General features: G+C 36.7%; 1 protein-coding gene across 1 annotated transcript in view; it reads right to left on the minus strand.

Moving 5' to 3' along the window:
* FAF1 (Fas associated factor 1) overlaps positions 1 to 24751 on the minus strand; it is a 151106-nt gene that overhangs the window by 37450 nt on the left and 88905 nt on the right. Inside the window, exons 9-13 of the mRNA XM_082287217.1 lie at positions 12861 to 12956; positions 12075 to 12201; positions 11141 to 11204; positions 10117 to 10198; positions 2023 to 2177 (exon numbers count right to left, since the gene is read on the minus strand). Coding sequence (XP_082143343.1) covers positions 2023 to 2177; positions 10117 to 10198; positions 11141 to 11204; positions 12075 to 12201; positions 12861 to 12956 — 524 coding nt within the window. The remainder of the gene's footprint in view (positions 1 to 2022; positions 2178 to 10116; positions 10199 to 11140; positions 11205 to 12074; positions 12202 to 12860; positions 12957 to 24751) is intronic.

Consider the following 24751-nt stretch of genomic DNA (forward strand, 5'->3'; position numbering starts at 1 on the left):
GGATGTGACACCAAACACAACTGAGAAATTATTCTAAGTCGAACCAGCGTGCCTTGTTTACCCCTCACTATTTTTTGACCTCACTGTTAATATGACAGTTGCTTTGTTGTTGTTAACAGAAAGCAAAAAAATGAAGGCTTAAAAACCCTATCGTCCAGCACAATCAGTGACTAAGTTCATTGAGAGCAGCTATAAAGCCTTAAACAAGCCCTTTATTTTGTGTTTTAAGAAGTGTCATAAGGAGTTAATAGGACACAGCTGTACAGGCTCTTTCTAACAAGCAGCTTCTGTCGCTTTGGTCACCACAGGTGTCTGCGTAACCTGCAAACTCTTATTACTAGTGTATCAAAGTTGTGCTACTTAATAGATTTCTTTAGTAAAACACAACAAAGCAATTACATGGCTGTTGATCGTCAGTCATAAAAAAACCCCTCAAACACAGTTTTTCAAAAGAAACTACACTGCAATTTTTTGTCATTGTAAAATAAAAGAAACTAGAGAATTAAATAGAAAAGCAGACAATAGAACAGCAGGTAGTCAACTGAACTTAGCCACTACAGATGGTTTAGAAATAGTGTTTCCTTCTCCACCAACTTGTGGGATAAAAGAAAAGGAGGAGGCTCCTTACTGCCCATGAATAGCAACACCAAAAGACTTAAGCAACTTTCCAATCTATGTATTTGGTCCCATGAAAGAACCTAGATGCTTCTTTTTCCTCTCTTACTTTTTTCTTTTTTAGAAACTTTTAATCTGTTTTCACAACTGCTTTTTTCCATAACCTTTTACACTTCTCTAGAATAACTTAAACTAGAAACATTGCTGCTGATCCCTCCAATGACAAAATGCAGAAGGTCAAGTGAGGAATTCCTGAGAAACACAAGTGTCATTTAAAAAGTGCATTAGAAAAAGAGATTGTTCCATTTTCCAAGGCCACTTCAGTAAAGAAATGTTAACTATAATTTACATAGTGAAGATTAGAAAAGCACAAATGCTCTATTCTAACAATCCACAAGAGAAAGAAACATAAATGTATAATTTTCATTGTTCAATAATCACTGGAATTGTGTAAAGAAGTGTCAACCTTATTCCAGGCCAAATGACTGTTGCATTTTTCAGTCAAAAGTTAGAATAACTGGAATTATAGTGACATACATAAGATGTTATCCTGGTAAGACTTTATCAGTCATCTTTTGGGTAAATAAAGGCTATGAAATAAGGTCCAAGTTAGAGAACCAAACAAGCCTAATTTCTAAATGCAGCAATAATACTACTAATTTAAATCATTCTTTTCAGTAGATCATGATCAACTGATAAACAGCTGAAGAGAGAGGCATTAGCATAACACTAAGAAAATTTGTTGGTAATCTACAGAAGATGCAGAAGGAGGTGGAATCTACAGTTTTAATTTCTTTACTCATCAGCATAATTATGATCTAAGACATTAGATAGATTTTATTATATTAATACCTTTATTATATTAAAACCAAAACATCTGAACATTCCCAAAGAAATGCTCTGTAAGAAAACTGTAGTTCAAAAATGTTGATATGAATTGCAAGCATTTAACTTTTTGCATAATCTGTTCTTAATACTAATTTATTACATGTATGTTATTTTTTAAATAAAATTTTCATTAACAACAATAGTTATTACCCCAGACAGCTCTCTTGCATTAACACCAACATACACACAATTAATGTCATGTAATATAATGGCACTGCAATGCAAAACTGTGAAGGCATATGTTTGAATACAGAATTATGTTTGAAAATAAACTAAAAAAAAAAAAAAGGAAATAATTTCTTCAACTATTTTTTCCTGCATAGGAATAAGAGGTCACTTTGTGATGAACACAAGGCCAGTCCAATTGTCAATGAATGTCAGCCAGCACAAGTTCACTGATCAGCTGAGAATGAGCATGAAATTTAAGCCCAAATAGATATTAAGCACCAAAAGATTTGATAGCCAGAGATAAGGGCCTTCCTTGAGAAAAGCTGCTCACTCAAGAGTCCAGAGTCTTACCTTGCTCTGTTCGCTTCTTTTGTCATGTCCCAAGCCCAGGTTATGAAGTTCTGACTCAGGTAGGAGACAATAGATTCAGCACAAAGCATTTGTGAGCAGAAGACGTTGGTTAGTACACTTTCATCATGGTGGAGGTAGATAGCAAGAAGCTTTCTCTGGAAAAGACATGACAAGAGATGAGTGAAAAGTTCCTCAGGCTACTTAGCAATTCAAAGCTGCTGCTGCAGGTCTGTGCGTTAGTACCAAGGATGGGGTTTATCAAGGGTGACAAGTATCTCAACGTGCACACACAAAAAATAGCCAGCAGATTTCAAGTCAAATGGTCCATCCCTGCAAATTTTTAAGTATTCTTGACGCTTCCTAATATTTTGAGTACTCAAATACAATATATTACATATTAGAACATGAAAAGAACAAGAAATGAATGAAAAACAAAAACCTTATTAACAGACGTAAGAAATGAGTGAACTTTTTCAGCTTGCTGCCTAATAAAAATAACATGTGGAACATTTCCCTGAGCAAGGAACACACCTCTTGATAGGACGGCATCTGCCACAAAAAAGTTATAAACAACCTGAAAAAAATGATAGTGCATTGCTATCACCACCTCTGTAGTGAAACAAAGAGGCTAACAGGTAAGTAACAACACAGCTGCCTACACACCCAAATGCTGTAGCTCAATATGCCAGATGTTCTGCCAGCTCTCCATCCAGCCAAATGACGTGGGGAGCCCACACCTCACCTCACCTCACTGAAAAGGTGGCCAGGCATTGGAACAAGCTGCCCAGGGAAGGGGTGGAATCACCATCCCTGGAAGTGTTCAAAGGTGTGCATGTGGCACCTGGGGACATGGGTTAGTGGTGGGCACGGTGGCACTGGGTTAATGGTTGGACTGGATGTCTTTGAAGTTTTTTCCAATCTCAACAATTCTATCACTACACATTGAGATCGTGTCTATGGTCTCTTGAAGCAAAACATTCTGTGCTGTTCTTCTAGAACCCTATCAAGTAAAATTTGAGCTGCCAGCAGGTGTGTTCCCATGAAAATCTCAGACCACCTTTTGGAAAGCAAGTCTGTGTGCATGCAAATATAGAAAGCAGGCTGCAAAAATACAGAGAGACTATGAGCTAGCTAAGGATTGTGATTCTGCTACTGGCATTCAATGAGTTATAAATGTAATTTAGAAAATTACAGCTTTCCATTCCCCCATACCCATATAAATTTACTTACTTTATTTTAAAATAGTACTTGAACATATTTGCTGAGATGATATGGTGCTATTTTCAGACTTTTATTTAAAGTAATTTCAAATCTCTTCATCAGAAGTAACACTGAACCCTAGATATTGATGTGTATTGATAGCAAGACATGGATGCAATTTTGAGACAAGCTGTCTTTGCAAAAAAACCCTGTATGGCTCTCACCTCACAGATTGGCTTTGGATAAAATTTAATGACTGTTTATAGAAGGAACATTTGAACATTCGACTTCGGGAAAGGGATTAGTAATTTGCATTACTGTTTGTCTAATTTAATTTAAATGTTCTTCAGAACCACGTACACATGTGCCAGGAAGGGCCATTAATAAGCCCAACATGCCGAGATCCATATAAGTGCAGCCAACAATGTTGACTGAAACTAAACTTGAAAATCCAGGGCACTGATGCACAATATCATGCAATAAAACAGCATTTCTGTGGTGATATTTAATTTAAAAAGAAGAAAGAGGCAGGGGAAGATCAGGCACTGTCTGTTTTTGAGGATCAGCTGTTCTGCATTTCAAAGCGTAGATCCCTGCAATATCCAGGTTACTGTGCTAGAATCTCGACTATTATATAGCAGTTGTAAGAGAGGGAGGGCAAAGATGTGTTTACTCAGTGATTAGGGCCTTAGAATAAGCCTCTAGCTCCTAGAGAGACAGCTCACCACTTATTCATTTGGACCAATTCACAAAGCCTAGAAAGATTAAACATCCATGCTGAGAAGACAAGCGAATGCAGACGGTGAAAAAGAAATAAAAATTCTTTAAAAACTCTGAGATGACTTCATTATTTTTTCCACAAGGAAACTTTAGGAAAGTGTTTAGTTAGAGAAAAACCCACATTGACCTCTCTCTAAACCCTTAATCTTTCCTTTGTGGTGGCACTGCTTTGTGGTAAGCGGATGGCTTTGCTCTCCTCTTTTCACTGGGAGTGGACAGAAAAAAAGGCTCTTGAGAAACACTTTTACTTCCAAAGAAACAACCCCATGAAACTGTTAAATGTGAGATTCCGTACAACAGAATGTTTCAAAATATGTACAGTTTTAGGCTTAAAGATTTAGGGACAAATTTTAGTAAACAGAACAGGCACAGATACAATGGAGGTTTACAATGAGTTACTTCCCAAGGGAATGTAATTTTTGTTGCATCAACAAATCTCACCATACAAAGACTAAACTCCATCACATATAAAAGACTGTACTTGTTTCTGATACTTCATCCAAAATGTTAAGGGTGGGCACAGGCATACTGCTGTGATAAATGCAAAGAGGTGGCAGGAGGAACTGAAGTGATAAAACATGATTTGGAAAATATTCCTGAAAGCCAGGGGTATATTTTCCTTGGAAGAATGCGTGATTGCAGAAGGCTCACAGCTTGAAGATTTTTGTTGTTGCTGTTGTTGTGTGGGTTTGTTTTCATGTTTGTTTATTTTACTAACCCATGGTAGTACATATTTATAAGCAAGTTTTGGTTGTGTTTATTTCAAGCCTTTGAAAAGTCAGTAAATTCTAGGATTCTCTTATGACTAATACTGGGTATTTTTCAGTCAATACTATTAAAATAGCCTTACAAAACTGTTGAGCAGTCTCAAATTCCACAAAAGAAGCCTACTAATGGAGCACTAGATTGTTCTGTGTTGGATTTCTCAAAAATATGACTCAGAGGTTATATACTTGGCATGAAATTCTAACCAAGAAAAAAAATACAACAGGGAAAAACTTTTACTAGTTCCTACAATGGTAAGGGATACCAACAAGGTTTTAAGCACTGAATACCTGATGGACTTCCAAAGGCCTTAGGACTTGAGGAACTTAAGCCAACAAGGGATATATTTTCAGAATATGTGCATGCTGAAGACCATTACTGAGCTTCAGAGAAGTTAATACCCTTTGTACGGAATTAGAAGAAAAGTTGTCACTGAGGCAAAAAAACCATAGATCTTGAGGTGACTGAATTGGCATCACTGGGTAATGGGATTTCCAAGCTTCTCAGCCAGTTCCTAATACTGTGAATAACTCAGGTAACTCAAAAGAATATGAACTTGAATGGGAATAGCAATGCAGTCATCATATGGGTCAGCAAAACCACAGACCTGAATGGCTACTTTTGAATCTCAGGCTTACAAGTTCAAGTAATGACCGAGACAGAAAAGTTCATGATGTAACAGCTGCTAGAGGCATGAATGTTCTGTCAAGCTGGTAGGCCAACAAATCAAAATCTTAATTTTTTCCTCCAGGTTTTATGCAATGAGAGCTAATTCAAATAAACAAAGGCACACATTTGTACTTTAAATCTTTGAAGTGCACAAGGTGATCCATCTGTCCAAGGTGATCCTGGAGATCACGGGATGAGCCTTGGACACAGCTACCTTATAGTCTTTTAGAAGAGATGTGAAATACAACTGTACCCCACAGGTTCCTAAAGTAGGAGTGAGGTGATCCCTGTAACCTTCTGATCCCATATCTTGTATTATACATGGCATAAGACATCCCCAAACTAGTTCCTAATTTAATCTTCCTGTAATTTTACCTTTCAGTAAAACATCTAGTCTCAAAAATCCATCAGTGATGAAGAATCCATATGAACCATGGTAAGGTGTTCAAACAGCTACCCACTCTCCCAGGTAAAGGTGTATTAAAGCCTGATTTAGTCTACTTTCATCTTCCAGCTATTTGATCCTATTATACTGTTGTATCTCCATTTCAATCAATTGCACTTGTAGTGATATCTTACATAATGCAAATAGTATCCAGTAATTAACACCAAACTTGGCTAAGATCTATAATCACAAGCTTTGAAAGAGGAGAAAACGTGGAGTGTGGCAGACAATGTCAAAAAACATCCATTACTTAGTATCAAATACAGAGGATGCTGAGGAGAGACCCATACCCAGCAGCAACCCTCCAGATAAGAAAGATGAAGTTGTTGTTCAGATATGAAAAATGAAGGGTGTGTAGGCAAACAGTGAAGCTACTAAGCTGGTATGTTGTAGCAGAAATTTCTAAACAATAGTTATCCACAAATTCAGAAATAATTTACAAACTAAAGGACAGAACTGCTAACACACATCAGGCAAGACCGGAAAGAAAATGGTGACTGACATGGGACTTAACTGGAGCTTATGTACTGACATTTACCATAGTGCAGCTGCTTCACTCTTCCTGAGAACCCAGAATTATACTTCTATACCTGTCCTCCAGTTTCAACCAGACCATGTAGATTAGTGGTCAGGTTATTTACGTTTAATCAGAATCTGTAAAGTGGTAATTCATCCACCTCTAATCTGTAATAAGTTCAGTATAAACCTAATAACAATAGCTGAAATAATAAGGGACATTTTTCTGAGTTACACAGATAAAAATGATGCTACAGAAAGCCCCGTATGAAGGAATATTCTGCTACCACCAAGGAAATGAAAAGGTAAAAAAACCCCTTTTATTTGAACACACCAAATCATGGAAGGAGCATACTTTGCTCTAGGTATTCAGGAAATAAAGAACCCATACGTGAGAGAGATGGTGCTGCCTCTAAATTGAACCTAAAAGACAGAATTCAAGGAGAAGAAAAACACGGTTCATTTTCACACTGCAGGAATATATATTGAGGTGACAATACCAATCTGTGCTAAGAGAGATGTTTCACATATTTATTAAAAGTCAGTGGACAGAAAGGTTGAGAGAGGAGCAGGAGGTGAGCTGGCAGAGGTATATAAAGATAAAGCTCCTGGAAAGGCAAAGCCAATGTCTTTATTCTTTGTCATAATAAAAGAGTAGCAAACACCTGTAAAAATGAAAAGACAAACAAGCTCCAATAAAAGAAAATACTTCAGTATTATTCACATGTATAACTCAGTAAGCTTCAACATAGCAATTAAAATCCACTATTAATAACAATACCACCCTAAGTTAGGATAAACCCTCTGATGTGTCGGAACACAAGACACCCACTAAGTGCTTCCAGACACAAAGAAACCGTCCCCCAAAAAAATGTTCCTTGTTAAAAAATGTCTATTGTAGGATTTTTTTCCATGGCATCAGGTGTAGCAATTCCTATGGCAGTGTAGCTACTTGGGCAAGAGTAAGCTCATTCTTCAGAAACTAATGTGACAGAGAAACTCTTCTTTCCAACAGACGGAGGAAGATTTTCACAAAAAAACAGTTTAATTGTTAATTTAATATATCTCTGTCTCTCTTTCTCTTCCTGATCCCGTTAAAGGAAATACTGAAAATATTTTCTTGTCTTATATACAGTAAGCCTTGGAAGTGAATACACAACACCCTTAACTATAGGGCTGCTGGAGGCAGCTGGGAATTTCATGGTTGTTAAAAGCAAGGCTCTCTATCTTGGGTATTGTATTTTTGTGCTAAAGACTTATACAGGTTTTAAAGCAGAGCTACATTTGACCTCATTCCACCTCTCTTACCAAAAACTGGCATTGTTGTGGTAGCAGTTGCTTGAAAGGTTAAAGGATACCATTAATGTACATTAATCTTCACTGTCTAACAACTCAAACACAGGTAGCAGACAAACACCTCGACTTTATTTACAAGGTATTTCTTTTTCAAGCAATATTTTGTTAAAGAACTATGAATCACCAGCCTTTCCAACACATGAGAAGACAATGAGCTTTAACAGGAAACTTGTATTTTCTTACAAAGATTTTGAACTCATATTCTGCATTCCAAACACATGTTCTGACATAAGTTAGTTTTCTTAAAATAATGCAAATTAAATATTTCTGGAAAAAAGCCTCCTGTTTATATTTACATATATATATTGAGATTTTTAAATTTTTTTTTTTTTTGAGGTAAAAAGTATCCACAGTACAGATTTAAAACACAGCTGATGGCTGTCTCACTAGACATGAACTGTAGAGTGCACCTTCTGCTCTGGACAGCGTTGAGAATTTGTCAAGAAAAGGCCAAGATCTCTGAGCACTCGAGCTGCCAAGTGCTCTCAAATTAAATCAGTTTGAAGCGGTTTTCATTAAGATGGATTGAGTGTGGCATCGTGAGAAACACTCTATCAAATGTAGTGTTTTACTTAGTGATTAAGTATATACCAGTTGATGAAGCTGCCCAAATCCTTCGTAATCCCACCACTCCAATAAACATTTAATGAGTATATAAGTTCAAAAAGCCTAGTAGAGGATTTAAACCTTCAATCTTGTTTTTATTTACTCTTGGAACTCAATTTCTCACTTCAAGTGAAGAATGCTGGTGCCTGAAGCTCATCTGTTGCCCTGGTAAAATTAAGTGCCCTCCATAGTATAAATTAGAAGATGAGACATACAGGTTGCAATTTCTCCTAAGCTTTTTTTTTATACTTATATATATATTTAATTATTTCATGAAATGCAATTATAAAAATATGAAATACTGTGTCCCTTTCCTCAATTCCGAATTCCAGGAGCCAGTACTGAAAAAATTACTTTGTAATTGAAAAAGCAGTGAGAATACGTGATATTTCCAGATTCTCATATCTTTGCTTAAAATCAGAATGTCACAATAAAAACAATGCCTTTCCACAGGGTAGGTGGGAGGGAGAGCTTTAAAAATAAGGCAATATTCAGAAAAAAAACCCAACAATCGAAACAACACAAACAAAAAGTAATACTTTCCTAAATACACACACATATATACACACACAACAACTTTATTATGAGGTTCTGGTCTGAATACATCACAAAATATTAAAAATATAAGGTGACATGAATTTCAGAAGTGCTATGTAAGTAGTACAAAAAGTACTTTGAGTAACAAAAAAAACTAAATAACTGCACTGCATTAATATCAGATTTACAGGTACAAAACTATTCATGAAAGTTCTTAATGGGCTTTTGTTCACTATTAACACTGATACACTGTCAACCTTTTCTGATGAAATGATACAAAATGAACTTCCCAACTCACACCCCTTCCTTGTTCAATTCATAGGAATTTTTTCTCTGTGCAAAGACATGAAAATATTCACTAAACTGAAGAGTGTTAAGTATGTGTTAACTTCAGCTATACAGTGTGGATTTATAACTCTCACACTTATTAGAACAACCCCTAACATAACACAGATGCTCCTTCCAATATGAATAACTATGTTCTTCATTTTAAAATTAAACATATATCAAGAAAACAAAAAGTAAATTTAAACAGCATGATTTTCTTGTTTGTGTTTCAGCTTTATCTGTGCTTAATTATGCAGGGTTTTGGGTTTCTCCTTAGTGAATCAAGTCACCAAAACTTAAATAAACTGTCCCCATTCTAATTTTATTAAAATACTGATTTTAAAACTGTGCACGGAATAACAGAAACTTGAGATGCCTGGTTGGATGTACAGAAAAACTAAACAACCAAACCTTAGTATTGGAACTTACTTGGCAGATAAAGGCTGCACAAAGGGGAAAAAAACCCCCACACTGTATTTCAGAGACCTTTCAATTTAAATTTACAATTTCATTAGCCATTCTTCAAAGGAGTTACCAACATGCAACAGTGAACTTGTCAACCACAAGACTTGCAGGCAGTGTTATCTGGTGCTAGGACACCATTACTTCAGGAAGAAAAGGGAGGAGGGGAAAAGAAAAAGAGTAGCTTTGACAGCTAAAGAACTCCAGTAAAAATACACCCTGAATTATTAGAAAGCATCAGTTATTCACTGCAATTTCAGCAACCACCAAGGTAAGTGTTTCTGTCAACTGAATAAGTGCATCTCTTGCCAAACAATAAAACCAAGGTAACTCCAAAATGTAGCTCAGCTTTTTTAAAATAAAGATGGAAGGTTTAAGATGATTTCCATTCCCCCACTATATTAAATAAAGTAGTTCTAATACACACTTACATCTCTAGCTTTCCCATAGAAGGCTTCTTGAAAAGCAGCCTCTAATGATCCAATAAAATAAACAGGATGGCAGTCACCATATCTATTTGAGATAAAATTTCCAATTAATAAAAAAGTTCAAAATTAAGTCATTTCAATATTGTACCTTTTCATACATTCTGTAAATGGAATGCATCAGCTAAACCTTTAGAAGGATGAAGTATTACACTTCTGAAGGACAGAAGGGAAATATTTAGGATCCATTTGTTTTCTGACATTGAAAAACTCAAAGTAATAAACTACTAACTTACAAACTTTATCATAAAAACATTCTGTTTCCACATGTAGACACCTTAAGTTCTACACAATTTTCTATAAAACTTTTCAGTCACAACTTATTTCCTCTCTTTATTATATTCTTAAATGTTAATTGAAGGCTATTCTTGAATTACACATTAATGCATCTCATACATAGAAAGGAACACTTCATCACAGGAGTGAAAACAGAAGGCACATAAACTTTGCATTACTAAGTAGCTTCTACCTATTCAATGATATAGGCAACTGTTTAACAGTGCATGATTTGATAGCATAAAGTTTTTTAAAAATCGAGAATTTCTATGTTTTTTAAAAGTCAGTATTTACCCAGCCACTTTGTTATTGTGAAAATTCTTACAGCAACTCTGTATATATTTTTCAATACTGATCAGTTTCAGCTTTTCTGTTCCTGTATATCATAATAAACTTATCAAATACAACCAGTCTTTCTCATCCTTCTGGACCTTTACATAATTAAGTAATGATACTAAATAGCAGCAAAATAATTAAGACAAGAATCAGCCACTGCAGCTTGGACTGAGAAATCATTTTATTTCAGAAGCAGTTCTAGTAGCAAAGTTAGAATTAAAATAAATTAGATTAGGATGTCTAAATATGCTATAATCCCACAAGAAAACATGTACACTTGCTTTATTTGTATTATCATTATTTACTAACTTCAGCTTAGTTTGTAATAAGAACTGCACAGTGAAAAGGCTACGCTTACCTTGAAGAAAACTCTGCTGTAAATTGTAATAAGGCATCTCCTTCATTTTCAGCATTTTCTGGCACTTAAAAAAATGAAAAAAAAAGAAAAATGCAACCTTATGGAAACAGGTTGTAATATGCAAACACATTTGCTCCACAGGTATTTCATGTTCCCAGCTTACTGAAGTGTTACCAAGAGACCATACATATTTCATGAAAGACTATCAACTACAAACCTTTGGAAAGACAAGAAATTTCCAGAGAGTCTCATGAATATAGTCAGGCTTTCCAAACAGTAAAATCCACAGTGTAATGTGATATATCACTTGTTCAGAGTTAGCACTCTGGACTTACTCTAAGGCTTGAAAGGCTCAACCCTTCCTATACATAATGTTAGAAAGTTTTCCATATTATTACATGTATTTGCTGCTAAAAAACTTCTAAGGTAGTAACACTAATGCAAGCCTGAAGTAAATAAAGAGTATGCAAGAACTGCATGTAGGAGGTAACTGACTGCTGCTCCTGCTCAATCCTTTTCATAATAAAAGGGGAAATAATCACTGAGAAATTTGATTAGCATAATGACTAAAACTTCAATCAAAAATAGAATCTGTAGAATTTTCAAAACAGGGAAGTGGAGATCCAGTTGTCTACAGGTGCATTTGCATAGAGATCACAATTTCTCTGAATTTAATTGTTACTCTTCAATTTTAAGTTACATTATTATTCCTCAGTTGCAAGGTTAAAAATTTCCCTCCACGGGAAGATGCTTTCATAGTTGCCAGTTATGTCTGCAGTATTTTCATTTGATGCATCCATCAGACATGACATTCAAACAATTCTACCATCCCTATCAAAAGATACTTTCCAGTTTCTAATTCTGCAGACACCTCTCTGCCTTCACCTCTGCTGTACAACCTCCAGTTAATCGTAAATCAGCTCTCAATTCTTACTCATTGGCGATTTCCTCAAGGCAGATGATGCTACTCCAAACATTTCTCCATCATCAACTCCAAACTCAGTAGCATCTTCAAAGTCATCTCCATCACTATCACTAACCATATGAACATCAGTGCATTGCTGTATAAAAATAAAAACCAAAATCCACCGTAAGCTTCTTATTACAGACACCTGCAGTGAAATACAAAATACATACACAGTGACAAATACTTACATATTTCTATAAAACCACAATATACTGCATTTTATTTTACTATTTTATACAGCATCATCAGAGGTGGTTTTTAACAGAAGTCCAGTTGGCAGCAATATTATATGACAAAATGCATGATTAAAGAATGAACTTTCTCTGCATACACATAGTTAAGCAAATTTTATCCAAAGTTAATGCTGTTTTCCATCTAATGGCACCAGAGCTGGTCTACCTGCACAAGAAAGAGTGAGAAAAGCCACACAATTGTGGCTTTTATATTGGTATTTGGCATACCAATATAAAGGAGAAAAATCAACATTTTTGTGCAAGGAGCTAAGGTCTCATCTCCCACCATCAGATCCTTTGCTGTGATTTGCTTGCTTTGTTTTTCCTCTTTTTCTTCAATGACTCATTTGTTCCGTTTCTTACTTTGTCACAATTTTGTGTTGCAAGAACTGTAAATTGATCGTTTTAAGATGCAATTCCATTGACACACTTGACAACAGAAGGGATGGTGCCCACTGCATAAGAAGGTGTCCCTGCTTCTTCCTAGAGTAGCCTGGTAAAATAAAGATGATGTCCTTACCTCCTCTGACTGTTCCCTTGTTTGTACAGGTGAAGATCTTCTTCCAACCGTAAGTCGATGGCAAGGAAAAGTCAGCCCCGACACAGCCAGAGTCATCTGCAAAGCAAGCAGTGGTCCTTCATTAAAGTCACAGTCTCAAATAGGGTGAGGGGGTTTTAAAGTCATTTAGTGATTCAAACTAAAGACTGCATTATTTAAACACACATTAAGAAGCTGAAAAACTAAAATGATTCCTGATATTAAAATATTCAAGGAAACATCAACTGAGTTTTACCGAGGTGTATGCAGAGTATCAAAACAAACTCCATGGAACTGCAAACTCAGAAGTGCCTTGAATTGTTATTTTCTCCTCAATCAGTACTGCAGTTTGAAATGTTATTATACATGGCAACTTTTACAGTGCTATGCTTTGATGATGCAAATGTAAATTTTTTATTGCTAATCAAGAAGCAAATGTTCAAGTGAAGATGGTAAGTGCTGATAAAACTAATTAAAAACAGCTAAGTCATCTTGAAAAAAATACTATTTTGAAAGAACAGTTTACCAGCAGACATTGCAATAGACACAATCACATTGGCAACTTAAAAAATACATTTCATCTCCTTTTTGGTCATTTTAACTGTTAAGGGTGCATGTCATGTGCCTCATATGAACAAAGACACACAAACCAAACAGTGCTGGTGACACTGCAGTCAGCACAGTCCACAGGATGAATGTTCAGCAACCAGCAGCAACAGAAACTGTTGCCCATTGCTGTAAGCCTAAGTCTCAATTTTTAAGAACTATGAAGGCAGGAAATGGAAAAATTTTGGTGTCATTTGAAAGACAAAATTATGACGATGCCTGCAAATACACAGCAATAGTATTTGAAAATCTGATCCTACTGCATCTAAAAATGCACCAATTATAATGCCTAAAAATGAGAACTGTCCACTCTGATACCAGAACCACTGGTGCCACCCCTGCATTTAAAGCTTCTGCCCAGCCTCCTGCCTCTTCTGAAGAGCACATCAGTCCAGGAGAAGTGAGGTTGATGACCACAAACAGGACTTTCAGAAGCACCTAAGACCTATCTGGACCGATTTTACAGTGTGAGTAGCTCTTAAATAAAGATAGTTGATTATTTTTGGCACTGACAAAGTATTTAAGGCTATGCAATCTTCTGTGATGTGGAGAAGGATAGTCCTGGCTGCATGTTTAAAATATTGTTTCTAGTGGTCCCTTCAGATGAAACACAGAGAGGGCACAAAAACACCTAGATCCTGTAAAACTTATTAGTATTTTTTCAGGGCACAGAATGAAAGATTTACATTATACATTTCAGAAATATAGCGCACTCCTAATTGGACTGTAAAAACATTAAGGTAAAATACATTTCAATCATTCTCAACAAAAATCTAAGAATAAATCATAAGCCTTAAATTTCATTTACTGCCATGAGCACTGAAAATACCCCATTTATTTTTTATACATAATTCAGAGCGACTTTATCACTTGTCTGCTAGAACTCGCAAAGATTTAATTTGCTGCAGGTTGAAGCAGGCTGATTAGGCAGGCTGGTTACCAAATGAATGTTAACCTGCCTGAACTAGCCTACTGTCACATTCTCACAGCAAGGTTAAACAGAAGTTTAGCTGTGTAAAAAGCCCAGCAATCGTCTTAAAGGAAGTGAGTTATAATACTCTGGAGCAAATGAAATATTAAAGACGACATACAGGTCAAGACCAATTACGTATGAAACTCCTGTGACAAGAGCCTAAGAACTGCATTCTCTGTAAAAATCCACCACTTCAATTATTATTTTTATAAGCTTTCAATAATAAACAAAACCCAACTGTTACAAAACCTGAAACTTTGCCCTGTAGTTAGCACACTATATAAAATGCTGGTGAAAAACACACACACACACACATTAACCACACACAGACTACAGTTCCCTCTCTCGCAGCATCAAATACCCCGACAGATGCCTGGAAAGGCTCCCGGTATCTTTTACGTGCACATTAAAGAGAGAGTGGTAAGATCAAGCAGGCAGTTATTGTGCTGCTTCATCACTTGGCCCAATTGCAGGGTGTTGCAATTCCAATTTGCAACCTTATATTATAGTGTCAAAGCGTCTCTCAAACACGAGCTAACAGCAGAAGGGGTTCCACATCAGAGCCTGTTTCATCCTACTCTCCAGACAGTTGCTGGAATGTTGGGGGTTTGTGCACACTGGTGTGAGAAATCACCCTTCCCTTTGCTTTTTCTTTCTTTCTTTTTTGTTTTCCTTTCTGAGAAGTTTTTTTTGCAAAAGAATTAGCAGCTCTGCCTGCGTTCCAAAATAAACTAGCAGCATTGACATTCTTCTAGAATAAAGTTATCTTCATTCAAAGATAGAGAGTCCTCTTGCAAAGAAAGACTCTTGCACCACAAAAGCTTAAGCTTTATTTTGGAAATCATAAGAACACCAAGACCAAGTAAAGACTGTTTTCCAGGCAGCTCAGCAAACCTTTTCCTAGTACTGGGAATGCAGGCCAAGGTACTCATGGGAGCACCCACTGAAGTGTCTCAGTGGCAAGAACTGTAGATCTCACACTGCTCTTGGAGAGTTTTTTCTTTCTGAATACTGCCCTGCCACCTCCTATACAGAGATGCAGTACATTATTATTGCTGTAAATTATCATTGTGTTTCAGCCACCTTCCCATGCAAATGGACAAAATCTTTATACCAACTCCATAACTGAAAAGGCTGGTTTGCAGCCTGAGTACCTGATTACCCATATTCTCTATTTTGTGAGCCCATCTGGCAGTGCAAAAACTCCAAAGTCAGTCAGGATTTCTCTTTCTTTGCATGAAAATCACCACTATGTGGGTACAAGAGCTTGAATGGGATGGCTTCCACATGCACAAGAAAAGACACTGGAAGATGCATATGTGAGACTCATGTACGAATGACAAGCTAGATACATGTTATGAAAGAAATAATACACTAAAGCAAAAATAAATAAGGTTACTCTATTTTTCCAGGCAGGAAACATACACATGTGCAAATCAAACTGTCTCAGAACTGAAAGGTACATGAGGCAGAAAGTGAAACAGAATCAGAAATAAAGAAAATTACTTGCAAAAAGTTACTCCAGAGCCTGATCCAATAGGTCCAACACTGTGCAGACACTGCTTGCGCTAGTTGAAAAATTTAAGTAGTCTCCTATTTGGCTTCCTGTAACTTTTAATGAGAAGGACAATAAAATTCAAGATTTCTAACATTTCAGGGAGAGTGGCAGCAGGAGAGTCTCCTTTTAGGAAACAGCAGAGATACTGAAAGGATTCAATATCCCTCGTATTCAAAAAGTTAATGGTACAACCTGGACTGAAAGCACACAAAGGTTACTTGAAATAGATTTTAACTATTAAGAGGAAGATCAATACAAAATATAAAAATTTAGAGAGGAAAGAAATAGTCTGGTGTTCACTTGTGCTTTCCAACTCTAAGACACTAATACTATTTGTAAATGCTCAGTCTGAGATGATTCGTTTTTTAATTGCCAACATTAGCAATCGAGGGATAAAGTTAAGCAACATCTTTTCTGATCCAAACATGCAGGATTCTTTGTCAACCTTCCAGATTAATCCAGAAATATATGCCAAACCTGGAGTAAGACCAGATGCTTTAAACAATAAATTATTCTTCATGTTAGAAAGTATTATTTTTATGTAGAAGCTTCTAGAAATATCATTCAGAACAATCTAAACCCACTATTTTTCCAAATATTTCATTATATAAATATTTCCAAATATTTCATTATATAAAAATTCTCTTCTGCAGAAGAGAAAGAAATCATTGAGAGCATGTAATTCCAGAGTGCTGCCATCTCATGCTCAGAACAATACAAAAACCTACAAGCCCATAATCTCAAAAGTTTGTATCTTCTAGAAAGAGTTTGTTGGCACAACTTAACTCCCACTCTTGCAGACTTCTGAAATTACAAATGAAGGAACAAACTCAGTCTCTTGTACCAGCCCAGAGACCTTTAATCAAGTTACTGAAGATGTGAGAAAGATAAACAGTAGAAGGAACATGAAGGAATGATACCAGCAGAGAACTCCAGCTGCAGAACTCACTCCACTGAGAAATGCTGATACAAAAATTATAAGCTCGGCGGACTGCATCAGGTAAGGAGTAATTGGATATCACAAATTGGCCTTCCTCATGTTCAGCCACACACTGATGGGAAAAACAGCATCTCAAAAGAGATTTGAATGGCAACCATACCTAATGAGGGAAGTGAAGGAAGCTGTAAGAGCTTTCTAATGGCTTACAGAATACAGCTGGAACACCCAAAGTGTCCAGTTTAAGGCGATAATCTGTAAAGAACTGGACATTCTTCCTCATCCTCAATTACTGAAAGCTTGTGCTGTTCACAGGATACTTGCCATTAAGGAATCCCTTCTCTGTAAAGAGATAAAGCTTTTTGTAAACAAGAACTATTCAGAACAAGCAAGTATAAGTTACAATATTTACAGAAGGTATGAATATTAGTTTATTTTGTGCTCTTTGTTAACCTTTTGATTGCTACAAGAGCAATGAGAGTTTTGAGGTTTTTGAGTATGTGGGCACTCTGATTTCTTTTAATGTACATTAATGCATCTATCTGAACATACAGACAGACACCTGTTAATCAGGGCAAGTTATTAAATGGAGCCCTTCAGCTGTATTACCTAGTACTTGTCAATTAAAAAAAAACAGCTTTTGGCTGTTTAAAAGACCACTGAAAAGGAGAAACTCTTTGTGTCTCTGTAACAAGGTGATTTGACTGTTTGAGATACTCAAATGACAAATTCTTTCCAACTCACTGGAGAGGTATTTTTCCATGACAAAATATTCTCTAAAATCATTTTTTTTGGACATAGAGATTCTTGATCATTTGTTCTCAGAAATTCAAAGGTCAAACTGTAAATTTTACAAAGCAACACACAGAAATTCAGAAAACACTTGATCCATATGCAAAGGAGAAGAATCTATCAATGATGCCAGATTTCACTTCTTCACACACAGCAAGTGAAGCAACAGGAATGATCTGACCAGACCCAAAACCTTGCAGTGGACAAACCTTCTGGATTTTTAATATAAAGTAAAAAGATCATAAAAAGAAATGTAATTTCTGTATAACTTCACTGCTATGAATCAGTCAAATTATTCAAGTAGATGCACTTCTAATACAGATTCATGTTTGGCTACATACAATCTGCTTCAACAGGAAACTAAATAGGAGACTCTTACAGCATGATTTTCTCCTGAGGTAAACAAAAAAAATCCATTTTCTGCTTTTAATACTCAGAGATAAAGTAAGCAAACAAGATCCTGGTGTACAAAATAAAAAGCATGTTTTCTGATACTTGACTCCCCCCATAAATCTCCCACAAAAAGGGCTCTTACTAGAGGTTGCTTAGCAGGCTGCAGTACACACATGGGGGTTTGTAACACATCTATCACACAAAACATTCTTAATCAGAAACGAATGCAGTGTTACCTACAGACTGAAATCTAATCCTGGTTCAAATACTCCATGTGACAGCTGTGCACAAAATGTGAGTTGCTTGCCTTTTCCATTTAGTGGTTTACTCACTGATACATGGCTTAAGAATAAAGAAACAAACATGACCAAGTACATTTCACAACAGTCAATTATTCAAAATAACCTAAGAGAGGGGCCCATAGCAAAATACTCAATGACTGGCAGGTGTCTCCTCTGTGAAAATTTCACTCCCATATAATTTGATCCTTTTTCTTGCTGGAGTAATAACCATGATGTTTTTCTCCCCTCATCAGATAAGAGAAGGGGTAAGGATAGAGGGGTGAGCAAGGAGCATTATCAAGCATTTCAAATTTCATATTATATTTAGTATTCTGTTATGTAACCTTTTATTATAGCATAAGCTAATTCCCTGAGTATGATAAATGGCAATTTATCAGATGGATGGATGGATGGATGGATGGATTTTCTTGAAGATACAGGAAAAAAGAAGTTGCATTTTGAACACAACTATGTGAAGTTTGAGAAGAAACAAAAACTCTGAGAAGGAACATATCTGCCCTAATTTTTCTATCATAATTTCTATGTACATGGTACTACTAGCTGCATTTGGATACAAGGTATTTTAGGGATCAAAAGCTTTCATAGCCCAAGTGCACCAACAGTAGGTAAGCTATTAAGACAAAACAAATTATAAACCAATCTAGTTGGAACACCTAGAAAATGAGTCATTCTTCTTGCTGCTTGAAGATTGGTCAGGCTGCTCCACAGCTGAGGCTCACTCATATTTCCATGGTCCTTTTGCAACCTATCATTTTCAGGATTGAAGAAGCAAGGAAAAGCAAGGACTATTTGTGTGGTGGACAGGATATAGCAATTAATGTGGTATATAGGAAAAATCCAAGTATACAGGGAAGGAGGGAGAGGTAGAGCAAGTGAGTGAAGTTGTGTTTTGACACTTGAAATATAAGACTGGGAAGTTTTTCATTAAACAAACAGTTGAATAAAATTGTGGTTTCTAAGTGCATTCAGCATAGTCCTTGCATATGAATATTGAAGCAAGGGAAATAAGAGAATGGGAACTCTGGCAATCTTCTAAAGTTCTCCAGACATTATCAGATGGCTCCACATTCTCTCCTGGCTGGAGATCCAAGCAGAGAAACCAATCCACACAATAAGGAGGTGGTGGACTCCCAGGCAACTCATGCTATTTCTGAGGATACTAAAAGCCTCATCATTTCAAGAAAAATGACACTGTGACATGAGAGAGCTTTCACACGAGCTTCTTCTTGCCATGGCTGCAGTTCCTGGTGTTTAACCAAGCATTATTAACAGTGCGTGGGCAGCTTGTTGTGCTCAGACAAACCCTTACTGAATTCCTTGGGAACAAACAGGTGATCAACAGATGCCAAACCAATCACTTGTCACTGTATAATTATTCAATAAATAACTATCTTCCTTTCAGTGTATAATCTCACAAAGTGATACATGATTTAAGAATTCCTGCATGCTCATGTTTAGAACTAATGCTTAAAGCTTCAAGAGATTAAAGATTTTCTGTGAATTAATGTTTATCCTTTGGCTTGCTCTTTCTCAAAAGTTAGTAAGTATTCTTCCAGTAGTAACAAGACTGTAAAATTACTTCTATCCATACTGAAATACTTTGTATACATAAAACAAGCGTTATCACACCAACAAAGAGAGAGTATCCCACTGTAAAATGAAGGTACATTGCAATTCAAAAAACAAATCTATTAAATACATTATTTTAGTTAACTGAAACAAGAGCATTTTTGTACTGTGCAGTTAAGTGACTCAGAAAGATTTACTACCCAGAACTAAAGGGCTCTCTTCAGTCTGTACTGCTCAACTAGACATTGTTATCCAAGTTCAGTACATAATATTAAAAAAAAAGAAATCAAACATCCAAAACTCATCTACTGCCATGTAAGCCCTTATCCCTCCTTGAACAACAATAAAAAGTGGATGTAATTCCACATTAACCACTTTGTCTTTTGACATCAAATAGCATTAGCTGGGAAAAACAGTCAAGTATGCCTGAGGTTTGTTTGTTTTATTAAACTATTGCACAAATACGAAAATGAACTGAAGAGTTAAAAAATTTTGACAGCCCTTGAAATTAGCTTCCTCTGAAAAATAACTTCATTTGCATTATGCATCTCCATAAAGAGAAAAAAGTCTTGACAGGTATTCAACATTTCATTTTAAACACTAACTGGATGGAAAAAAAAATCTCGAGCATGGAGTGTGTTCAGGTTATAAATCAGTAATGCTTATTTTAACTCCTCACAAAGTGGTGTTGAGATAATTACTGCTGACAGCTTTATTCAAGGTTCATTTCACTTTTTCTACTATTTTTCTCCTGTTAGAAGTTCAGCAGGGCCCATGGGAAGATCCACCCCTCACACCTGTTAGGGTTCTTCATGTTACTGAGGCCAGTTTGGACACGTCACTTCAAATTAGCATTGTGCCAGTGCGCTGTGACAATTACTTATCGCAGGTTTAACTTGAAAAAAAGTTTCTAATCCAGCCACAAGAACAGTGTCAGAGTACGTACTTTAAACCCGTCAACACAGGTTGTAGGAAATTCATTCCAGGGATTTCAGTCATGTTCCCATGGTAGATCTCTGAACTACAATGAAGCTTAAAATCACAAAGGAATGCTATAGAGTTAAAACACAGAAGCCAAAAGCTTCCTTCTGAACTGAAGGGAAAAAAAAAAAAAAGGTGTCTGAACTATTACTCATGTTTTAAAATTTGATGAATTCTTTAGATTAGGATTAAAAAATGGCTGTGTTAATTCTCTGAAATTCAAAAAGGCTGCATATAAAAGGTATATATCTTATTCTGCTGCAGTGTGAAGGCACAGTCCCGGCAGACCTTTACATGTGCTGAAGGCAGAAGTATGGTGAAGAAGCTCTGGAATCATACTGAGGATGGTGTGGGAGGCTGGAGGAGATCCATGGCACAGTGAGGAGGCCACTCATGTCTTTCAGACACCAGGCGAGGGATGCCGGAGTTGCAGCAACAACCACTCTAAAGGCAGCTCCACAAAACACTGTGAGTTCCTTATAAGCTTGAGAAAAAGTGGTGCCTGCTGCTCTGGGAACACCCAGCCCTGGTGTGCTGGTTGAACACACATGCCAATTTTTGCTACAGCCCCTGTTAATCACCAGCCATGTTACTGTGCATCTACCCCTCTCGTTTGCTGGCTGAATGAAAATTATCCCTGGTTTTGATTATTTCTCATTTGATTGAGCCTAGTTAGGCAAATTAGGAATTAAAGCAGAAAGACAGCTACTGTAGTACTTAATGTTGCTTCAAACCACAAATATATTTAAAGGAAACAAAAAGAAAATAATATTTCCTCATGCAACAGATTCTGCTAAAAAGGAGATATACTTGAGAGACTGAAATAAATACCCATGATCACTTACAGAGCTCATTCTTCTTCTTAGACAAAAACTGTAAATATTAAAAAGGATGAAAAATCTGCCAAGCCATTTGCAGCTATTTGAAACACAGGGTAACAGAATTAAATAAATGCTGAAAGACCTGGAACACAGTTAAGTATAGACCATGAGGCTAATTGTGGATCTTGAGTTAATTAATTTCCACTGATACGTTTTCTCAATGGTCTTTTACATGAGTTTTTTCTTTACTCAGTCTGAACCCCAAGGCAATTCAGCATGCTAGCCTCCAAACTCTGGGTGATTCATTGTGTACTTCTGCCTTAGGATTTTTAGTTCATGCAGAGAAAGCCAGGCTTTCACATCAAGTTGATGTTAATGTGCACTGACAAAGCAACAGTAAAGGAGCTTCATGTTTGTCACAACGTGCACTCTTTAATTTAGTAATTGCTTTATACTGATATGCAAATAATGACACATTTCCCAAATTTCCAGTTCCTCAGCAATGCTTTCACTAATTACTCAGTAGTTAAAACTTATGCATGTAAATTGGTTCAGTGAGTTTATTAATAAGTACACCTGTGTGAACTGATCTATAAAACACACATGCCTGGGAACAGGTCATAACTCACTGTACATTCCTGAAGGTTTCTGGAACTAAAAAAACCAATTCTCTCACTAAAACAAGATAAATTACAACTAACAGTGTTATTCATAGATAAAACTGGGATTCCCAACCTTTCCTAAGCTAAAGAGAGACTGTCTTTGGTGCCAACAAATACCAGGAGTCAAAGCATTCATCCATTTTATTTTGCCAAATGAGATAAGGATCAAGGTAAAGAAAAGAAAAGGCCAATAAAAAAAAGGACAAGAATCCCTCTAGCACCTGAAAACACTGGAAAGGGCCAGTGTCCACTCGTCCATCTTGTGGACAACCACAAGCTCTGAAGTCTGGTTATAGTGTTTTGTGGTACTGTGTACTCTTACTTTTGATACTCTAACATGAAAAATTAAACTGCACTTAACATGGATTCAGACTCATAACAACTGCAAAAACACTCAACCGAGTTAACCTGTCTTCCTGTATTTCCTTTCTTCAAAATCATCCTGTTTTATTTGCTAGCTTCTATGTTGAAACGCAGTATCTGTTAGATTTCTGGTATTTTTTAAGTAACTATGTAACTGCCATAGAATACAGTATAATAATTGTTTTTACTAAGTCTGATCTCAAACCACTTATTTTTTTTGCTATTCAAAAGAAACACAAAAACAATTAAAAGGGTTTTAAGCTCAGAAACAAGTAAAATAATAAACAGTATAAATTAACAACAATTCATCCACATCACATATTGCCCAGAGATATTCACAGATACACCTCGGGAACTGCTTTGCATTCACAAAGGGTATCAGCCAAATACTTGGCACGTTTCTGGTCTATGGTGGGATGCCATTTACTTCACAACATTGTACAACGCTTTGGATGGCAAACAGAGAAGTGCCTGGATATGTTTCCAGCACTATATAATTCCTTGGCACAGTTCAAGCAGTTGTGCTAGCAGAACTGCTTCCAACAAATGGTTCAAACACTGATAGGATTTTTATGCTGCCTCTTCTTCATGGATATCATTTTCTGAGGAATTGGATTTTTGCAATGTTAGCTCTTGAAAACACAGTGTTACTGACTTCTAAAAATGAGCTTCTAAAAAGGATGATTGTTTCCTATCTTATGTTTCTCTTACCTGGAATATGTATCTTCTGGTGAAGTCCTGCTCTGCTTGTAATAGTGGAGCTTCATTACAAAGAAACAAGCACCACTGTGATAATCCTCCAGGAATAATGCAATTACCACTTATCAAACAGGTGTCTGCTGTATTCCAAGGAGATTATCACTTCCTATTCTGCTCTCAGAGAGCACAGAATAAAAGAGAAGCTGCTACTATTAAATGACTAAGGGGAAAAGGAGTCTTTGATAATAGCTCCTGCCAGCATCTCTCAGCAGGGCATGAAACAAATGTAGTCCTTCTATAAAAACTTGGCACTGAAATGAGTATTTTGGTTTCTGTAAAATGAGTTAAAGCACCTAAGTAAGACCACTCCTGTTAACTCAATCTGAAGCATCTATGTTTCTTCACAGAACATTCCAAGAATCTCGGCACCTCCAGCCTCATGCCAAACTGCACCCTTTGTGAGTAGTCCTGAAGAGGAACTCTGCCTGCTCTGGCAAAAATGGGCTGCAGGGCTGCTCCATGAAACACATCATCATTCAGAGATGCTTCTGTGACAATCCACTGCTTGATGAAGGTGCAAAAGGGTCTCCAAGATGGAGTTCCAAAAGCGCAGAGAATGCAATCTTTGTACCAAGATACATTTTTAAGTTAAACCACAGCTGGGTGTAATTGATCAGCAAAGGCAATTTTCCAGCATATTTTCAAAGCAGCTTCTTGAGTAGGAGTTAATCTCAGGAGTGGATTTCTAAAACCAACAGCAAAAGCACTCTCCTATGAAATCTGGGATACAGTTTAATGTACAGAAGGTGCTATTACTACATGACAAAACATATAATTGGTTTGCAAACAAGCCCAGCTGAGCATCAAGGTCAGAGGAGGAGTGACAAGGGTAAACAACTACACACATGCAGGAGACAAGAGGCTACTTCATGTATCACTACAGGTGATGTCCAGGGGTTGTGAGGGCCAGAAACTGTCCATAGGTAGGTGCTTCAAAGAAAGCAGGTGTAAAAACCCTTCCCAGTGAAGATTACCACTACTTGGGTATAAACTCAAGGAAGAAGAGTAGTTCCTCCTGCTGCCTCTGTTGGGACACAAAAAGCTCCAATGCAGCTTGTGTGCACGTAGATGGAGAGGTAGAGTGGTGATGCAGATACAATATACTCGCCCAGGACTTGTCCCATGGTGTACTCCAGAGATCTTGATTGCCCTGATCT

Source organism: Coloeus monedula (genome assembly GCF_965178545.1).
Source record: "Coloeus monedula genome assembly, chromosome: 9".
Taxonomy (NCBI): Eukaryota; Metazoa; Chordata; class Aves; order Passeriformes; family Corvidae; genus Coloeus; species Coloeus monedula.